At 36.5% G+C, this 16737-nt stretch overlaps 1 protein-coding gene across 3 annotated transcripts in view; it reads left to right on the plus strand.

Moving 5' to 3' along the window:
• MALRD1 (MAM and LDL receptor class A domain containing 1) overlaps positions 1 to 16412 on the plus strand; it is a 522662-nt gene extending 506250 nt beyond the window's left edge. For 2 of the 3 annotated variants that reach the window (XM_061126168.1, XM_061126170.1), the window contains 2 exons: positions 13072 to 13147; positions 15983 to 16412. In XM_061126168.1, the coding sequence (XP_060982151.1) occupies positions 13072 to 13147; positions 15983 to 16220 (314 nt within the window). In that variant the 3' untranslated portion in view covers positions 16221 to 16412. The remainder of the gene's footprint in view (positions 1 to 13071; positions 13148 to 15982) is intronic. The other variant, XM_061126169.1, reaches the window with a different exon arrangement.
• The last annotated feature ends 325 nt before the right edge of the window (positions 16413 to 16737 follow it).

The following is a 16737-nucleotide window of genomic DNA, read 5'->3' on the forward strand; positions in this document are numbered from 1 at the left end:
TTAGAACTGGACATGGAACAACAGACTGGTTCCAAATAGGAAAAGGAGTACGTCAAGGCTGTATATTGTCACCCTACTTATTTAACTTACATGCGAAGTACATCATGAGAAACGCTGGGCTGGAAGAAGCACAAGCTGGAATCAAGATTGCTAGGAGAAATATCAATAACCTCAGATATGCAGATAACACCATCCTTATGGCAGAAAACAAAGAACTAAAGAGCCTCTTGATGAAAGTGAAAGAGAGAAAAAGTTGGCTTAAAGCCCAACATTCAGAAAACTAAGATCATGGTATCTGGTCCCATCACTTCATGGGAAATAGATGGGGAAACAGTGGCAGACTTTATTTTTGGGGGGCTCCAAAATCACTGCAGGTGGTGACTGAAACCATGAAATTAAAAAACGCTTACTCCTTGGAAGGAAAGTTATGACCAACCTAGACAGCATATTAAAAAGCAGAGATATTACTTTGCCAACAAAGTAATATCTAGTCAAGGCTATGGTTTTTCCAGTAGTCGTGTATGGATGTGAGATACGGACTACAAAGAAAGCTAAGTGCTGAAGAATTGATGCTTTTGAACTGTGGTGTTAGAGATGACTCTTGAGAGTCCCTTGGACTGCAAGGAGATCCAACCAGTCCATCCTAAAGGAGATCAGTCCTGAGTGTTCATTGGAAGGACTGATGTTGAAACAGAAACTCCAGTTCTTTGGCCAGTTGATGCGAAGAACTGACTCATTTGAAAAGACCCTGATGCTGGGGAAGATTGAAGGTGGGAAGAGAAGGGGACAACAGAGGATGAGAAGGTTGGATGGCATCACTGACTCAATGGACATGAGTTTGAGTAAACTCCGGGAGTTGGGATGAACAGGGATGCCCAGCGTACTGCAGTCTATGGGGTGTTGCAGAGAGTTGGGCACAACTGAGCAACTGAACTGAATTATTTGTTAAATCAGATTTCTTAGCCTATTTCCAGTAGGATGTTTGAGCCCAAATGAACATCTTATATTCCAAGAAATATTTCACTTGGTTTCAATGCTCCAGGATTTATTTCTGCTAGAATCCTCACAGATGACTCTTAAAGTTAGGATATAATTGTTGAGTATTATTGAAAAATTTCAATCCAGATTGACCTTCATTCCATTCTATAGAAGCTGAAAGCTAATAAAGGAATTCTGAATGATGCCTACATGTATGACCTTTAGCAGAATCATTATTGAATTCCATGATGGGCTACAAAATCAGCCCATAGTCAGGAGCTTAAGTCCTGGAATATGAATGAAGGACATTATAGAAAACCAAAAACCTGTAAGTATACACATTCATAATCTATGGAAGAAACTGGATATCAAAACACTGGGCATTTCAGGGAGGCAGGAAATTCAAATTTACTTTAAGAAGTGACTATATTCACTTATCTCAATATTGTCCTCACACTGTATCATTTCATTTGGATATTTATATGTGTGACAGATTTTACCCTGAATGTTTCTGAAAACAATGCCTGGCATCTGACAGTCTAATCTAGTCTACCTGATTGGTAATCTAATTATCAGTTTTATTCATAAGTATATTATTACTCCCATTCTACTTTTTTAAAATTTTATATTGGCATATAGCCAACTAACAATGTTGTGATAGTTTCAGATACACAGTGGAGTGAGTCAACTATACATATACACGTGTCCCTTCTCACCCTATATAGATGAGTATATACATTTACTCTTAAAGTAATATTCCTATTTATCAAATGAACAAAATTTAAAATTTCACATGAATTTTCAAAATGATTTGCTATCTTTACTAAATAACTAGTAGCTCCTTAAGTAACCACTTCTCTGATCACTGGGGCTTCCCTGGTGGCTCAGATGGCAAAAGATTCTGCCTGCCAATTCAGAAGACCTGGGTTCGATCCCTGGGTCCGGAAGATCCCCTAGAGAAGGCAGTGGCTACCCACTCCAGTATTCTTTTCTGGAGAATCCCATGGACAGAGGATCTTGGCAGGCTACAGTTCCTGGGGTTGCAAAGAGTTGACTGTACAAAATCAGCTTACATGCAATGTGTCAGGGATATAAGTCTGGAATAATACAGGCTTCATTGGTTTGTACATATGTGTGTTTGTCATTGCTAACTTTCTCAAGTTGCTTCAATTCTGTTGTCATTGGATACAGACTCCAAATAGTCTAAGAAATAAATTCTGTGTGAAAAAATAGAAAGAGCCCTTTACTATCCAATAGCTCCATGTTCTAATTATTTGATCTGAAGATAGCTATTTTCCCATTTCAATACAGATGATTGTTTGGTAGAAATAGTCCTGGGGGCAAGATTCAAGGCGCTTTTCAGCATAATCTTTCTGTTCACTATAAATCTTACATGAGCAGGAAGACAGCCTTTCAGTCCTGATATATTTCAGTGTTTCATTTGTTTCCGCCTATCCAAGCAATCAGAGTAGAAGAATGTGTTGTAGGGAAACCAGAGTTGCTGCTTGAAAGAGGTAACCTGTTTAACTGAGGAAGTACAGGAAGGTAGTAAAGATAAGTGAGGTATGTGCTATTAGCAAACCATTTAGCTCTACAGTGGCATGTAGCAAATACATTCAGTCCCTTTTGCCAGAGAATCAGAACTCTAAGTGTTGTTCATTATTAATGATACTAGAGGATAGGGAATTTCAAAGAGGGGACGATGGGATCAGCTCCATAATTTTTCTTCACTAACTGCTTTGCCATCCTCCTGCTAGACTCTTTTCTGCTTTCACATCATCTTTGATACCATTTCTCCTTAGAAGCATCCTTAGGGACACTCTTAAGTTCAACGATCTGTTTACTGTGTGGGAATCTCTAGCTCACTAATGAATCAAAGGACACAATTACAACAGAACTTGAAGATCAGCCTGTTTTTGTCTTTGGAAAAAGAAACACATATATCAGAAACTCTTAATCATTCATTAATATACTGGTTTGCAAACATTTATTAAGCACCTAGTTATGTGCTGGGCACTGTGTTCTTGGCTGGGGATATAGAAATATGGGATAATGTACAGTCTGGTGGAGAAGGCATATAGAAAAGCAAATAATGTCACTTCTTCAACAAGCATGTATGAAGCACATGCAGCTACTTCCTACTAAGTTTTGGAGAAACACAGGTAAAGGAGAGACCAAGTCTATTTCAGAGGTGAAAATAATGTGGTGGGGGAGGTTGAGAAAGGATTTATGTGCTACATCACTCAAGTCTGAATTCATAGATTGGAAACCCCAGATGAAAAGCAGGAAGAGCAGACAGAACAACTCGTGTCAAGCTTGTACTGGAGAATGGTGTGGGTTAATGTAAATAAAGTATAGGTCCTGATGGCTCAATGTGTAAAGAATCTGCCTGCCAATGCAGGAGATACGGGTTCTATCTCTCGGATGGGAAGATCCCCTGGAGAAGGAAATGGCAACCCACTTCAGTATTCTTCCTGAGAAGTCCCTTGAACAGAGGAGCCTGGCGGGCTACAGTCCATGAATTGCGGAGTCAGGCATAACTAAGCATGCAAACACAGACAAGGAAAAATGATAGGAAATTAAGAGATCTACATAGAATGCTAATCATGTGCTTATGTACTTAAAAATTTCTCTTTATATTTTAAAACTAAGTTGTTTTAGAATAAGTATAAGAAAATGCAATTTTATTGCTTTTTAAAAATGTTAAGCACTCTGATCTGAATGAATTCATAGATTCAAGAGAGTGTTAATAAATGTATTGATAAATCCAAAACAGGGTATGTTTAAAGGAATTTGTCAGTATTTGTGAGTCATAGTGAAGTAAGTCAGTTTTTCTACATAGATTATCATATGGAGTTGTCAACTTTAAATTGTCTAAAATGATTTAGAAAGAAGCAAGTTGCTAGGCCATTGCTAAGGGAAATCACGAAGGCTGATAATTAACTTCAACACTGCAATCAGTTTCAATCAAACAGATTATGTGTCTAAGGGAATTCAATAAGAAAATTAGAGTGAGTTTTCATATAGTGCAATTTACATGAAAAATTATTTCATTCTGATTGAAGAAAGTTATATAGTACTTGGCCCTTTCCAACTGTGGGGCTTTGGGTATCACATTTATTCAAAGAGAAAGGAAGAGAAAATAATTTCAGAAGAGCAAAAATATACATATTTTCAGCTAGCAAAAGTTATTAGAAATCAGAAGTAGAAATCAGCTAGGCACATGTGTATTTACTCATAGCTAAACACCAGCGTTAGCAGAACAGAGCTATCTAAACTGTATGAGGAGGACCAGCTGTGTCTTGTTTTGTTTTCAATCCATCACATACCAATGCTTTTGTAAGAAGTACTTGGAAAGTAAAATTAAAAGACACACAAAACACTAGTCCAGATTTCTTATTCTTAGCCTCAACAGACAAATAGCCACAAACATTTCTAAACAGCTATCCTCAATTTTTGTATTTATGTAATCTTGGAACGATAAACAGAGTAAGACCATAACCAAATATAAATCACATTCTGAGTAGCTCTGCAGTAGGGTGCATGGCTCATATCTGGGGCTCAAGAAATGTTTTCTAGATAAATTATGAAGATTTTAGCTCCGCCTATAGGAAGTTAATATTCTAGTTGGAGAGACGTGAGTGTAGATAAATAAATGCAACTAAGTTCATTTTTCTAGACAGATTCTTACACAGCATTTTCAAGTTTAAATTGTCAAAAGATTTAGAAAGAAGCCAGTTTCTAGGTGATTGCTAGGGGAAATCACAAGACTGATAATTAACTTCAATACTGCAATCAGTTTTTAAGCAAAGAGATTATGTGTCTAAGGGAATTCAATAAGGAAATTAGAGTGGGTTTTCATATGGAGGAATTTACAGGGGAAAATATTTCATTTCAATTAACAAAAATATCATGTAGCCTGATGGTAAAATGCACAATGCACATGGAGGTACAAAGAAGAGATGTGGTTTCCCTGGCTCCAAGGCTGGCAAAGACTCTGGCCAGTGAGAAGGCTGTGTGTGTGCTAAGTGGCCACAGTCACATCCGACTCTGCGACACCATGGACTATAGCCCACCAGGGTCCTCTGTCCATGGGATCCTCTAGGCAAGAACACTGGAGTGGGTTACCATGGTCTCCTCCGGGGCGTCTTCCCAACCCAGGAATCGAATCCACGTCTCACGTCTCCCACATTGGCAAGCCAGTTCTTTACCACTAGTGCCACCTGGGAAGCCCCACATAAGGAGGGTATTTAAGAGCAAAAATAGGAATTATGAAAAAACATGACCTACTTAAAACCTAGCCTAAGGAGTGCAGCCGCAACAGGAGGTAGGTAGATGTTGAGAAGAAATGCTAAAAAGAGAGGAATCAGGAAAAGACTGCAATAAGGATCTTGTCTTTTAGGTAAATGATTTATAAGGAGCTGGGCAGGGAGGAGGCAAGGAGCTCATTCAGGGGAAACACCTCATGATCTTTTCCAAATTGGAAAACCATCCCCTCACCCTCAAGATTCAGATACACAGCAGCATAATGAATGGAATTTTGGAAATACAACAAAGTGCCGGAAAAGAATTAAATATTATATTTAATGTCACCACCCAGAGATGCAGACTGTTACCATTTTGATGTGTCTTCTTCCAAACCTTTATCCATGTGCACACACGTACATACACTTTTCATCTTGAAAGTCTGTGTTTTACTCTGCGCCTGGTTCCCACTAGGTGGCTGTGGATGTGCTAACACTGCACTCGGGAGGAGAAGCTGGTGGAGATGGCCTTCCCATTGGCAACATGGGGTCTCCTTAGAGTTAAGCTACGGAAACCTGAGTCAGCTTTATTCATCCTAGCTGCCTCCATATTCCTGGGCATGTTCCCATTTAAGCACTCTCCCACAGCTAGATCCAATTAAACAGTGACAGCGTTTGTGGTCAGTGGTATTTATTTCCTGCCTGAAAAGAGTAGGAGAAAAAATATGGCAGCTGCTGTATCATGTGAATCAGTTTAGCAAATTTGATGTCCCAGTTGTCATTTGGTTTTGTGACCCTGGATTATTAATCCTTTCCCCTCCCTTTTGTGGCATTTCTGGTTACATTTGCAAAGCCAATGTTTTCTGAATTTTCTCACCCAAAACGTTTGGTTCAGCTTGTTTCATAAGGACTGGGAAATGAAAACTTAAGTTCATGGACATTCCCCGCACAGCCCCCCCGGCCCCGCCTCAGCCCCCCAGTTATCACTGCTTTTCCAAATTGGCTTGTTTCTTTTCTCTCTTTCCTTTCTTACAGATTGTTTTAATTCTTTTTTTTTTTTAAGTCATCATCTTTCCAAAGGTAGACACCATTTTATAGCTCAATATTTTTGTTTACTACTTCTCATGATTTCTTCCCTTTCTTTAGCAGTGGTCAAATAATACAGCATTTTAATACATTCAGTGAGAAAAGGATGATCTGATAGACTTGGTTTATTGTTTCTCATACTGCCTTATAACGTTGTGTAATTTTATTCTATCTGTAGATTCTTATAACAGATTTAATGTGCCATGATGTAATTACACACTGCAGATCGTAATCCTGGTGCTGGCTTTTTTATGATAACACAACCATATGAAAATGCCCCCCAAATCAAATTCTCTAAGGCACTGTTGTGTTTCAAGGTTTCCATTAAATCCCTCCTCTCTGGCCACCACTTCTCCTAGATAGTTTTTACCGAAGCACACTTGGGCATAATCTCAGTGTGATCCATTTTTTAAGGATTTTAGGTGAAACAACTTAATGAAGCACATTGCTGGTCTTCCTAAAATAATGCTGTGGGCCTTGTTACTTTGTTAGTCTTGAGAGTGACAGGATACAGACCATAAATGTCTTCTCTCCTACGTTGGAGATGTGCTTCTAAGCAACTGGCTTTGGTTTGTTTCGTTTTGAAAGTGTGACGTATGGTAACTGGTTCCTTTGTCCTGCTTAAATTTGCATTGGGGAATCTTCAAGTCAAAGTTGTATCTTGTATGAATTAAATACATAGATTGGACCATACCCATTTCATGGACCGTCCCCAGAGCATTCCCTCTGGGTCAACTCTATTTTCTAGTTCTCAGAATCCCTTTCTCCACTTCTGATCTACTTCTCATTTGTCTTATATTCTTCTGTTGTGCTTATCTTTGCAAGTTGCTCTAAATTTGTTTTCATTACAAAAAGGACAAAGCAGTATCTGAATTTTAAAATTTGTGATACCTTTCCTTAGAAACAGTTTATTCAAACAGGCTAAAATTTGGATTGGAAACGATCAGAGACCAGGTGTAAAATAAAGCTTATCTAGGGTTTCCAGAAAAGAAAGATGATATATGTAAATCGTGTGGCACCCATGGTTGCACAGGAAATACAGTACACAATCTCTCCCTGTTACTACAACTTAAAAATGAACAAATCAAAAAAATCAAAATAAGCAAATCTCATTTTCATAGGTTTTAAAATCAGGAAGCAAAAAAAAGAGCATTACTCATTAATTTTTTAATGAGATAGAGAATAAAATTTAATAGTACCCTAACTAGGAAACAAACATTTCTAAAAAGATCTCTTCTTGACCAAAAGAAATATGTTTAATAGATATGAGTAAAAGTAGGGACCAAATATATTTTATTTTTCTTAGGACTTTAAAATATATTTTCCCTTTACCTAAAAGCTTAAACACATTCAGGAAGACTTCATAGAAACTCTTAGAACTGAAAATATTTAGAAAAACCAAATTGAAAAGTGTAAAATGACAGAGGTGGAAATGAGTAGAGTAGGATTGAGATTTACTTCTTAGGGACACCTCAGGTTCACCATTAATCAGGGTAAGCAAAATTCAATATAAATTTTATATTATATATAATATAATAAAAAAAACTCCCAGAATAAATGAATTCCATTTTCACCAGTGAAATGATTGCATTTCATAATTTAGATGGATCCTTTATTAAAAAATATGTCACATGTACTTTTACTGTTAGAAAACATTTTCCCCAGTAGCAACAAATCATATACTTCATAGCCTGAAAACTCACATCAACTCCTGATATTTATACATGGATATTTCATACCTCTCATTTTCCAGAGATACGTATGAGATGTAAGAAACACAGGCCTTTATTTTTCAAATGTTGGAAAGTGAGTTATTTCTACCAAATTAATTTTTCACCAATCGTATGACTTTTTCATTTCCTGTGTGATGAAATGGATAGAGGGACCATCCCTGTTTTATTATACTCTTCTCTCCCTGGTGGATCAGCTGGTAAAGAATCCACCTGCAGTGCGGGAAACCTTGGTTTGATCCCTGAATTTGGATGAGCCCCTGGAGAAGGGAACAGCTACCCACTCCAGTACTCTTGCCTGGGAAATCCCATGGACGGAAGAGCCTGGTGGGCTGCAGTCCATGGGGTCCCGAAGAGTCGGAGACGACTGAGCGACTTCACTTTCACTTTTCAGTTTCATGCATTGGAGGAGGAAATGGCAACCCACTCCAGTGTTCTTGCCTGGAGAATCCCAGGGACGGTGGAGCTTGGTGGGCTGCCATCTATGGGGTCGCACAAAGTCGGACACAACTGAAGCGACTTAGCAGCAGCAGCAAGCTAGAGATAAATGTGTTTATCAATAAGAAACCTTAACCAGAGCAATTACGTAAGAAAAAGAGATAGAAACCATCCAAATTGGAAAGGAAGATAGAAAACTATACTATAAATGACATGAATATGTATAGATAGAAAACTCAAAAAAATCCATAAGAAAGCTACTAGAATTAATAAACTCAGCAAAGTTTTTTTTTTTTTTTTTTAGCAAAGTTTTGATATACAAGATTAACACACAAAAGTCAGGTATGCTCTTAAATACCATCAGTGAACAATCAGAAAAAGAAATCAAGGAAATAATCACATTGACAATAGCATATAAGAGAGTAAAATACCTGGGAATATTTGTAACCAGGGAGGTGAAAGATTTCTACACTTAAAACTTCAAAGCATTACTGAAAGAAATTAAAGAAAACCTAAGTAAGTAGAAAGACATTTTGAGTTTATTCATTGAAAGGTTTATTACTGTCAAGATGTCAGTACTACACAGAACAATCTATAGATTCAATACAGTACCCATTAAAACTCCAGCAACTTTTTTTTTTTTGCAGAAATATAAAATTTATCCTCAAATTAGTATGGAATTACAAGGGCACCAAAGAGCTAAAACAATCTTGATAAAGGATGGACTTGGAGAACTCACTTCCTGATTTCAAAGCTTACCACAAAGCCATAGGAAATGAAACCGTGTGGTATTGGCATGTGGATATAAGTGGAGACCAATGGATTAGAATTAAGAATCCAAATATAAGCCCATACATCTATGACCAGTTGAGTTTTGACAAGTCCATTCAATAGAGAAAGAATAGTCTTTTCAATAGACGGTGGCAGGGCAACTGGATTTCTGCATACAAAGGAATGAATCTGAACTCCTACCTCATACCATGCATAAAAATTAACTCAAAATGGATCAAAGACTTCAGTATAAGAGCTAAAACCATCAAATATTTAGGGGAAATCATAGGAGTAAATCTTCATGATCTGAGATTTGGCAATGCCATCTTAGATATGATACCAAAAGTACAAGAAACAAAAGAAAAAAAATATAGATAAATTGGATTTTGTCAGCGATGTTCATTTCACTAAGAAAGTGAAATAGTGCATAACACTGTGAATGCAGTGAATGCCACTGAATTGTTGTACATTCTTAAAAAATGGCTAAAATGGCAAAGTTTGTTATATATATATATATTTACCACATTTTAAAATTAATAAATACAATTAATATTCCTAGAAAACTCTGAATTATATTCTTTAAATGGGTGACTTGTAGGGTGTGTCAATTGTAATTTAACAAGGTGGTTAAAAGGTATAAAATAAGCATTTACCTGAAAGTCATGTTTACTGGATGCAACATAGAGGAATTTATTTTTTGTTTTTCTTCATTGTTCATCTAAAATAATTTTAGATATCTATGATAACTACTTTCATGTTTTTAATCAACACTGAAACAATTTTGTTAGTTAATAAGCCATGAAGTCAATTCCTATGGTGGTATCCATGTGCTCACTACATTTAAATTAGAAACTTGTATCAGACTTATCCTAGTTCTCACTAACATATCTCTGTTTAGCCCCCTCAGAACACCACCCATTACAGTGCCTGCACACATTGGGTGTAGCCAGAGCTTAATAGTAATTTATGTGAATACCTGTTAAGTCAGGGGAGGAGAATGCATGTGATTCAGGGTTTCTTTTTATCTACCCTAAAATTCTAAATCAATGCCTTTCTGATTCCCAGAGGTGATTCCATTCTTTGAAACCTCAGCTCTTAAAGAGTCATCTGCCTAATAATGACAGATACAGTAAGTTAAACACGGCATTTTTTAGCCTCATTCAGACTTAATATTGTAGCATACAGTGTTAGGACTTGCAGAAAACTTCATAATCAAACATTTTATGTCCCTTGTAGCAGGATTTGTCATTTTAAGTAAAATTGTTTATGTCTGAATATCAAACATATAACTGATGAAGGTGGAAAATTATATCATGGAACTTGAAATAGTAATTCTATGGAGTTGACACTTGAAATGTACTTAATTGAGGTATCTATGGGTAGTGGATATGATTTTACTTCTTAAATAGGAAAGACATTAAAAATTAAGCCCAGCAATTCTCAGATTTTCCATATTGGGAAACAACCCTTGACCTGGGGAAAATTAAAAGTTTGAGATTGCTAATAAACATAATTTGCTCACCTCCCACTATTCATACTGTGACCCTTTCTTCTTTTATTATAGCTTCATATCCTTACACTTATGCATCCCTCTTCTTTCTATATAGTCACCCACCCCAAAGGCTGGTCACTTCATTTTAATAGAAAATTATTTAAGACTTAAAATCCTTTCAGAAGAAAAGTAGCTTCTATAGCTGAAGCTATGTAATAGGGTTGGAAAATTGATCAATTTACTTGACTTCTGCTTGCCAATAGTGGTTTAGGTCATCTGGAGTCTTAGCAGTTCAAAGCCAAAAATAATCATCTCGTATCAAAATCTTTTGTGTTGCTTGTGCCTCACTTCTTTCCCACTGACAGCAAAGCCTGTCTCTTCAGTTCCTGGTTGCCTGCCCAGTCTTTAGACCATCTGCCCTGTCTGGTCTTATGGTTTGGGTTTCCTCCTGCTTTCTGATTTCATGCCTGATTTCAGCCAAGAATAATTTTTCTCAATTGTTGGTGTTTGTGGCTGTCCCATCTTTACCTAGCTCCTAATTTCCATCTTGTTTTAATCCTCAGTCTCTCCTGTACCAGCTTCTGCTTTCACATTTGACACATTTCAAAACACTGCTTCACTTCCTACCCAGTCTCAGTTTTAAGAGCAGCCCCATCATGCCCTAACTTTGCCACTTATTGAGCTTAGTGCTCTGAAAACCCAACCTTGACTGGTCTTGGAGAGAGAAAAGGCAAAGAATCAAATACCACTTATTCAATTTTCATTAATAATTATAGCAATTGTACGTTTTCAATTAGTGGTTAAGTAATTGTTCCTTCATCATTTTAAAGTATATCTGTTTTTTTCCCACAAAATAACTCACAAAAATGGCTGCTATAGCCCTCTTCATCCATAACCCAAAGGTGATCTGGTTAAGCTACTGAACATTTAAGTCAATTGCATAGAAACAGTAGAGGTCAGGAATCTTAGAAGACACTGAATCCACAGGGAGGATGTATTGCCAGCCAGACACAGTTACCCAGATTGTGCTATTGGGTTCATCAATCCTGTTACTTTTTAGAAGAGGCTCATGTGGTTTGGTAGATGAAATAAGAGGTCATACCTCTGACAACATCTTTTCAAAGAGGGAATCAGTAAGACTTACTCTTTACTCCCTTTTCTTTCAGAATTTAAAGGTACATTATTGACAAGTATTAATTGTCATTATACTCTGATTAAGCAAATATATTCATGCCTTTTGGGCTTCCCTGGTGGCCCAGACAGTAAAGAATCTACCTGCAATATGGGAGGACTGGGTTCAACCCCTGGGTTGGGAAGATCCCCTGGAGGATAGCAGGGCAACCCACTCCAGTATTCTTGCCTGAGGATTCCCATGGACAGAGGAGCATAGCAGGCTACAATCCATGGGGTCGCAAAGAGTCAGACACAACTGAGCAACTAAACATAGCACATATAATTTTTCTTCCTGGCTGCCTTCCCAAGACACTGGCAATCATCCTGGAACTGGCCTTCCATTCTCCACTGTGTGTATGTGTATATGAATGTGTGCATATGTGCAATTTTCCTTATATCTTCAATAGCGTATATTTAGTTATCTGGTTATATTTATTTTGTTACTGTGATGAGCATTTTTTTCTTCATCAGTTGTCACCAACTATGCCAGGGCTGGTTGTCTTCTATTAAGTCTATTGACTCTTAAGTAACCAAAATATAAAAAGGAATGATCATTTAGGAGCTTAGTTAATCTGAGTCAATTATGCAGATATAGACCAATATGTGAGATTACCAAGGACATACCTCTTTATGACTCCTGAAAGGAAATACTAACATAAAGTTCTCTTCAAAATGTTCCTATTTAAATTTGCTGTTTAAAATGTTAAATACTATGACTCACATGCTATGTACAGATCATTATGACAGACATTGTCATGGGAAATAGTCCTCAGACTGTGGTGGGCTTGGCACTTTTGAATCTATGGGACTTCACAGTGGTCTTTCCTTATAACCAGTTCAGCTTTACATTACATCATTCTTTCTAATGTTGTATCCTTTGTATTATTTTAGTAATATTTAAGAAATTAAGAACAACTTTTTTATATGCTTAGGTGTATTTGAAGCTAACTTTTCAGACATCACATTATGTTTGCCTTCAAAGATGTGGTGGTCTTGGTGTCCTACAAAGTAGTCTTTACTTATGGAAATGCGTTCATAAAAATAAGTACACTGGCTAGACAATGTGTCTCCCAAAGATTTCTATCAGAAAACCACCTGAAAATGTCCTGTGGTGAATTTCAATACTTACTTTCCTTTCTGTGGCCTTGTTTGCTTTAAGGAAAACTAAAAGAAGCATTAACCGTGCATTTGTTAATCCAATTTATGGGAACTGGAGCAACCCAGAGAAAACAGAGGTAAGTGGTAATGATAAACTGTCTTGTCTCAGAAGGGAAAACACAGGCACATGCACACACATACACACACACATAGTGTTGTCTGGACATGTTCTCATATCATGGTTAAGAGATATGTTTTAGTGGATTTATTTCTCCACCAGAGAGATGAGATGGGAAGGACTGTAATTCTCTCTAAATATGCAGTGAGAATTTTCCATTTCAGGACGGTTTCAATCTGCTTATAGAATCAGTTCACTGTAAAATGGCTTCGTGGTCATTGTTCATACTGAGAGAGAGGCAACAAATCTGGAAAATATCAGTTTAACTGACAGAGTATTAGTCATCTCCTCACAGTAACTCTTCACGGACTGTTCTTCATATTTTATTCCCAAACACAAAAGGGAGAATAGCATTCTGTGCTCTCTTCCAATTCAGGTGTGGGCTGTGAGGTCTATTACCTGATAATTTAGACAGAGAAAGGAGAAACTGAAGTGTGTTACATCTTTCTTGGCCTTTTTAATGGCTACTCCTTATGAGTGCAATATGAAATAGACTGGAGAGAAAATGTCAAGTAAAATCTCTCTCATCCCTTTCTTAAGTATGTAATATGAGCATCCATTTGGGTATAAAACAGGATTGGCCATCACACATCACTTCTGTGTGAAAGCTTCCTTACATCTGATTTTAGAAATATTGTATCAAATTAATTCTCTTGTCAAAGTGAGCATATGTTAGAAAACCAGTTTTTATTTTTAATGAAAATCAGTTATAAGCAGTTACTACTGTTACTAAAAATAAGTAGCAGAGGTTTCAGATTAGATGGTTTCTAGCATATTTGAGTTATGTGGTCAAAGTCTAATAAAACACTTGACTTTTTTTATTTCTGTTACCTGATAACTTGGGCTTCCCTTGTGGCTCAGCTAGTAAAGAATCTAGCCTGCAATATGGGAAACCTGGGTTCAGTCCCTGGGTTGGGAAGATCCCCTGGAGAAGGGAAAGGCTACCCACTCCAGTATTCTGGCCTGGAGAATTCCATGGACTCTATAGTCTATGGTGTTGCAGAGTCAGACACGACTGAGCCACTTGCACTTTACCTGATAACTTAGAAGAGGAAGGGAGAAGTTAAGGGCATTACATCTTCATTAATGACATAACATACACTTTGTATGTGATTATGTTAGAAATGAAAATAAGTAAGATATACCTAAGAATACAGAATTAACTTGATTTCAAGTCAATTAAGTCACAGAGTAAAAATGAAAACATAGTTCTACTTAATGGATAATATTAATAAATAAATAAGAAACAAAAGTAATGTATCTTCTTGACAAAGTAGGAAGGTGTAACATAAACCTATTTTCACTTTTACTAAAGAAAAGAAAATTTAACCAGTTTAGTCTCTAGCTTAGTTTAACTTTTAGAATCTGAAAGTTACAAAGGATGTCAGGAAATAAAATGTTTTAAATTTGACATTTTTATATTAATCATTCCTCTTTCATGTTGTTTCTTTACATTAAGAATGGCTAGAGAAGAAATCCTGTCATAGCTCTCAACTTTTGTTGCTGTTTTGATTTCTGTTGTTTCAGAAACAAATAACTTTGTGTTAATTAAACTAAGTGTCACCTTTCCTGACATAACAGAGAAATAGACTTCTCAGAAAATACTCTTCTGAACATTCTTAGAGAAAGTTCTCATATTCTGATATACAAATTTAGAAGACAGTATATTGAAAACCACGTAACCATCAGCCGGCATCTACAATGATCAACCCATGGTCATTCTTGTTTCACCTCTGCTGCCACCCATTTCCTCCACCCACCAGAATGGTGGTGATGTTTTTTAAAATAGACTTAATTTTCTTTGAGAAGTGTCAGGTTCAGGACAGAAGATACACAGGTTTTCCATATATCCTGTGTCCCCACACATACATAGCCTTTCCCATTATCAACATCTCCAACAAGAGTGGTACATTTCTTACAACTGATGAACCTACATTGACATGTTATTATTACCCAGAGTCCATAATTTACATTACAATTCACTCTTTGTGTCAACCAGAGTGTTTTTAAGCAAGTTCCAGTATCATTTAATTTTACCTGTAAAGACTTCAGTTATACTAGGATAAATATATTTTAAAAAACATATAACCACAATATCACTTGCAAACATTTAACAGTAATTCCGTGACACAATCAAAGATTCCATCAGTGTTCAACCTATCCCATTTGTCTCATAATTAAGTGTGTCTGGAGGGTTTGTACTTTGTTGTTGTTGCTATATTTTTAAAATCAGGATCCATATAATTTATGTGCATTCAAATTGTTAGACATGTCTCTAGTCTCTTTTAATCTCTAGATTTCATTTTCTATTTTCCCCTTGCAATTTATTTGTTGAGGAAATCATGTTGGTTGTCCTATACAACTTTCCATGTTTTAGATTTTCTAATATATACTGCAAAATATAATTCTCCCAGATGAAAGCTGTTGGCTGTTGTTTTTTGTAAATATTTTTACTTAGTTTTATTTAACCTAACTATAATCAAAGCAACAGATGTAAAAACAGTGCCATAGAAAGAGGCAGTCAAGATCCTGGCCACTGCATTCCCCCATCTCACCAGAGGTGAGGATGAGGCAGTGACTTCTTTGCTCAGAGAGGATGCTGGGCACACACCAAGAAGAGGCCCGTGTCAATGATTCAGGCAGTATGGACTGGAGGTGTTGAAGTAGGAGTCGGGAATGCACTTGTTATTACTCCAGTGAAAAATCATTAAAAACTCACTGCATTATGCATGATCTGGAAACGTCTCTTATTTTAACATTTAAAATCATAACCTTTCAATGTGTTTTTCTTTAGAGTTCTATATACTCCTTCTCAAACCCATTATATGACACAATATCAGGAAGACTGGAGACTATATCTAATCATCTCAAATAGTGCCATCAAGATCATCAAGATTGGGACTTCCCTGGTGGTCCAGTGGCTAATAGTCTGCTCTTCCTCTGCAGAGGGCACAGGTTTGATCCCTGGTCGGGGAACTAAGATCCCACATGCTGCATGGCATGGCAAAAGAAGACAAAAAGATCAAATATGATCTCATATCCAGTCTGTGAAATCTGATAGAAACTCATCTTATTCAATAGTAAAACTAGAAGGGATTTGGAATACCACTCTAATTATTACATTTACAAATAAATTTTCTTATAGAATATGTTGAATGTTTTCATGGAATCTGAATAAGAACTTTATTATATATCTGAATATTTTAATAAAATGTCCCACTTAAGTTTCTTGTTTTCTTTTGACTTTATTATAGTTATTTTTTTAAGGATGAATCAAATTGTTTCAGACCCTGAATATAGAGAAGTTTTAAGATGCTTATTTATATTCCATTGAGCTTAGAAATAAAGTTGAACTGACTACAAACCAGCAGGAGTGGGTGGACAAATATAGTAATCCTTATCAACATAACTGTGAATAAAAGGTATTTCTGCATTTGGGGGAAAAAAATGTGATAAATTATCATCCTGAACTTGCCTTCATTCAAATCATCATTTAACATCTATCTTTACATAGATATAAAAATAATGCTAAAATATATGTTAAGAAGC

This window comes from Dama dama, chromosome 23 (genome assembly GCF_033118175.1).
Source record: "Dama dama isolate Ldn47 chromosome 23, ASM3311817v1, whole genome shotgun sequence".
In the NCBI taxonomy this organism is placed as follows: Eukaryota; Metazoa; Chordata; class Mammalia; order Artiodactyla; family Cervidae; genus Dama; species Dama dama.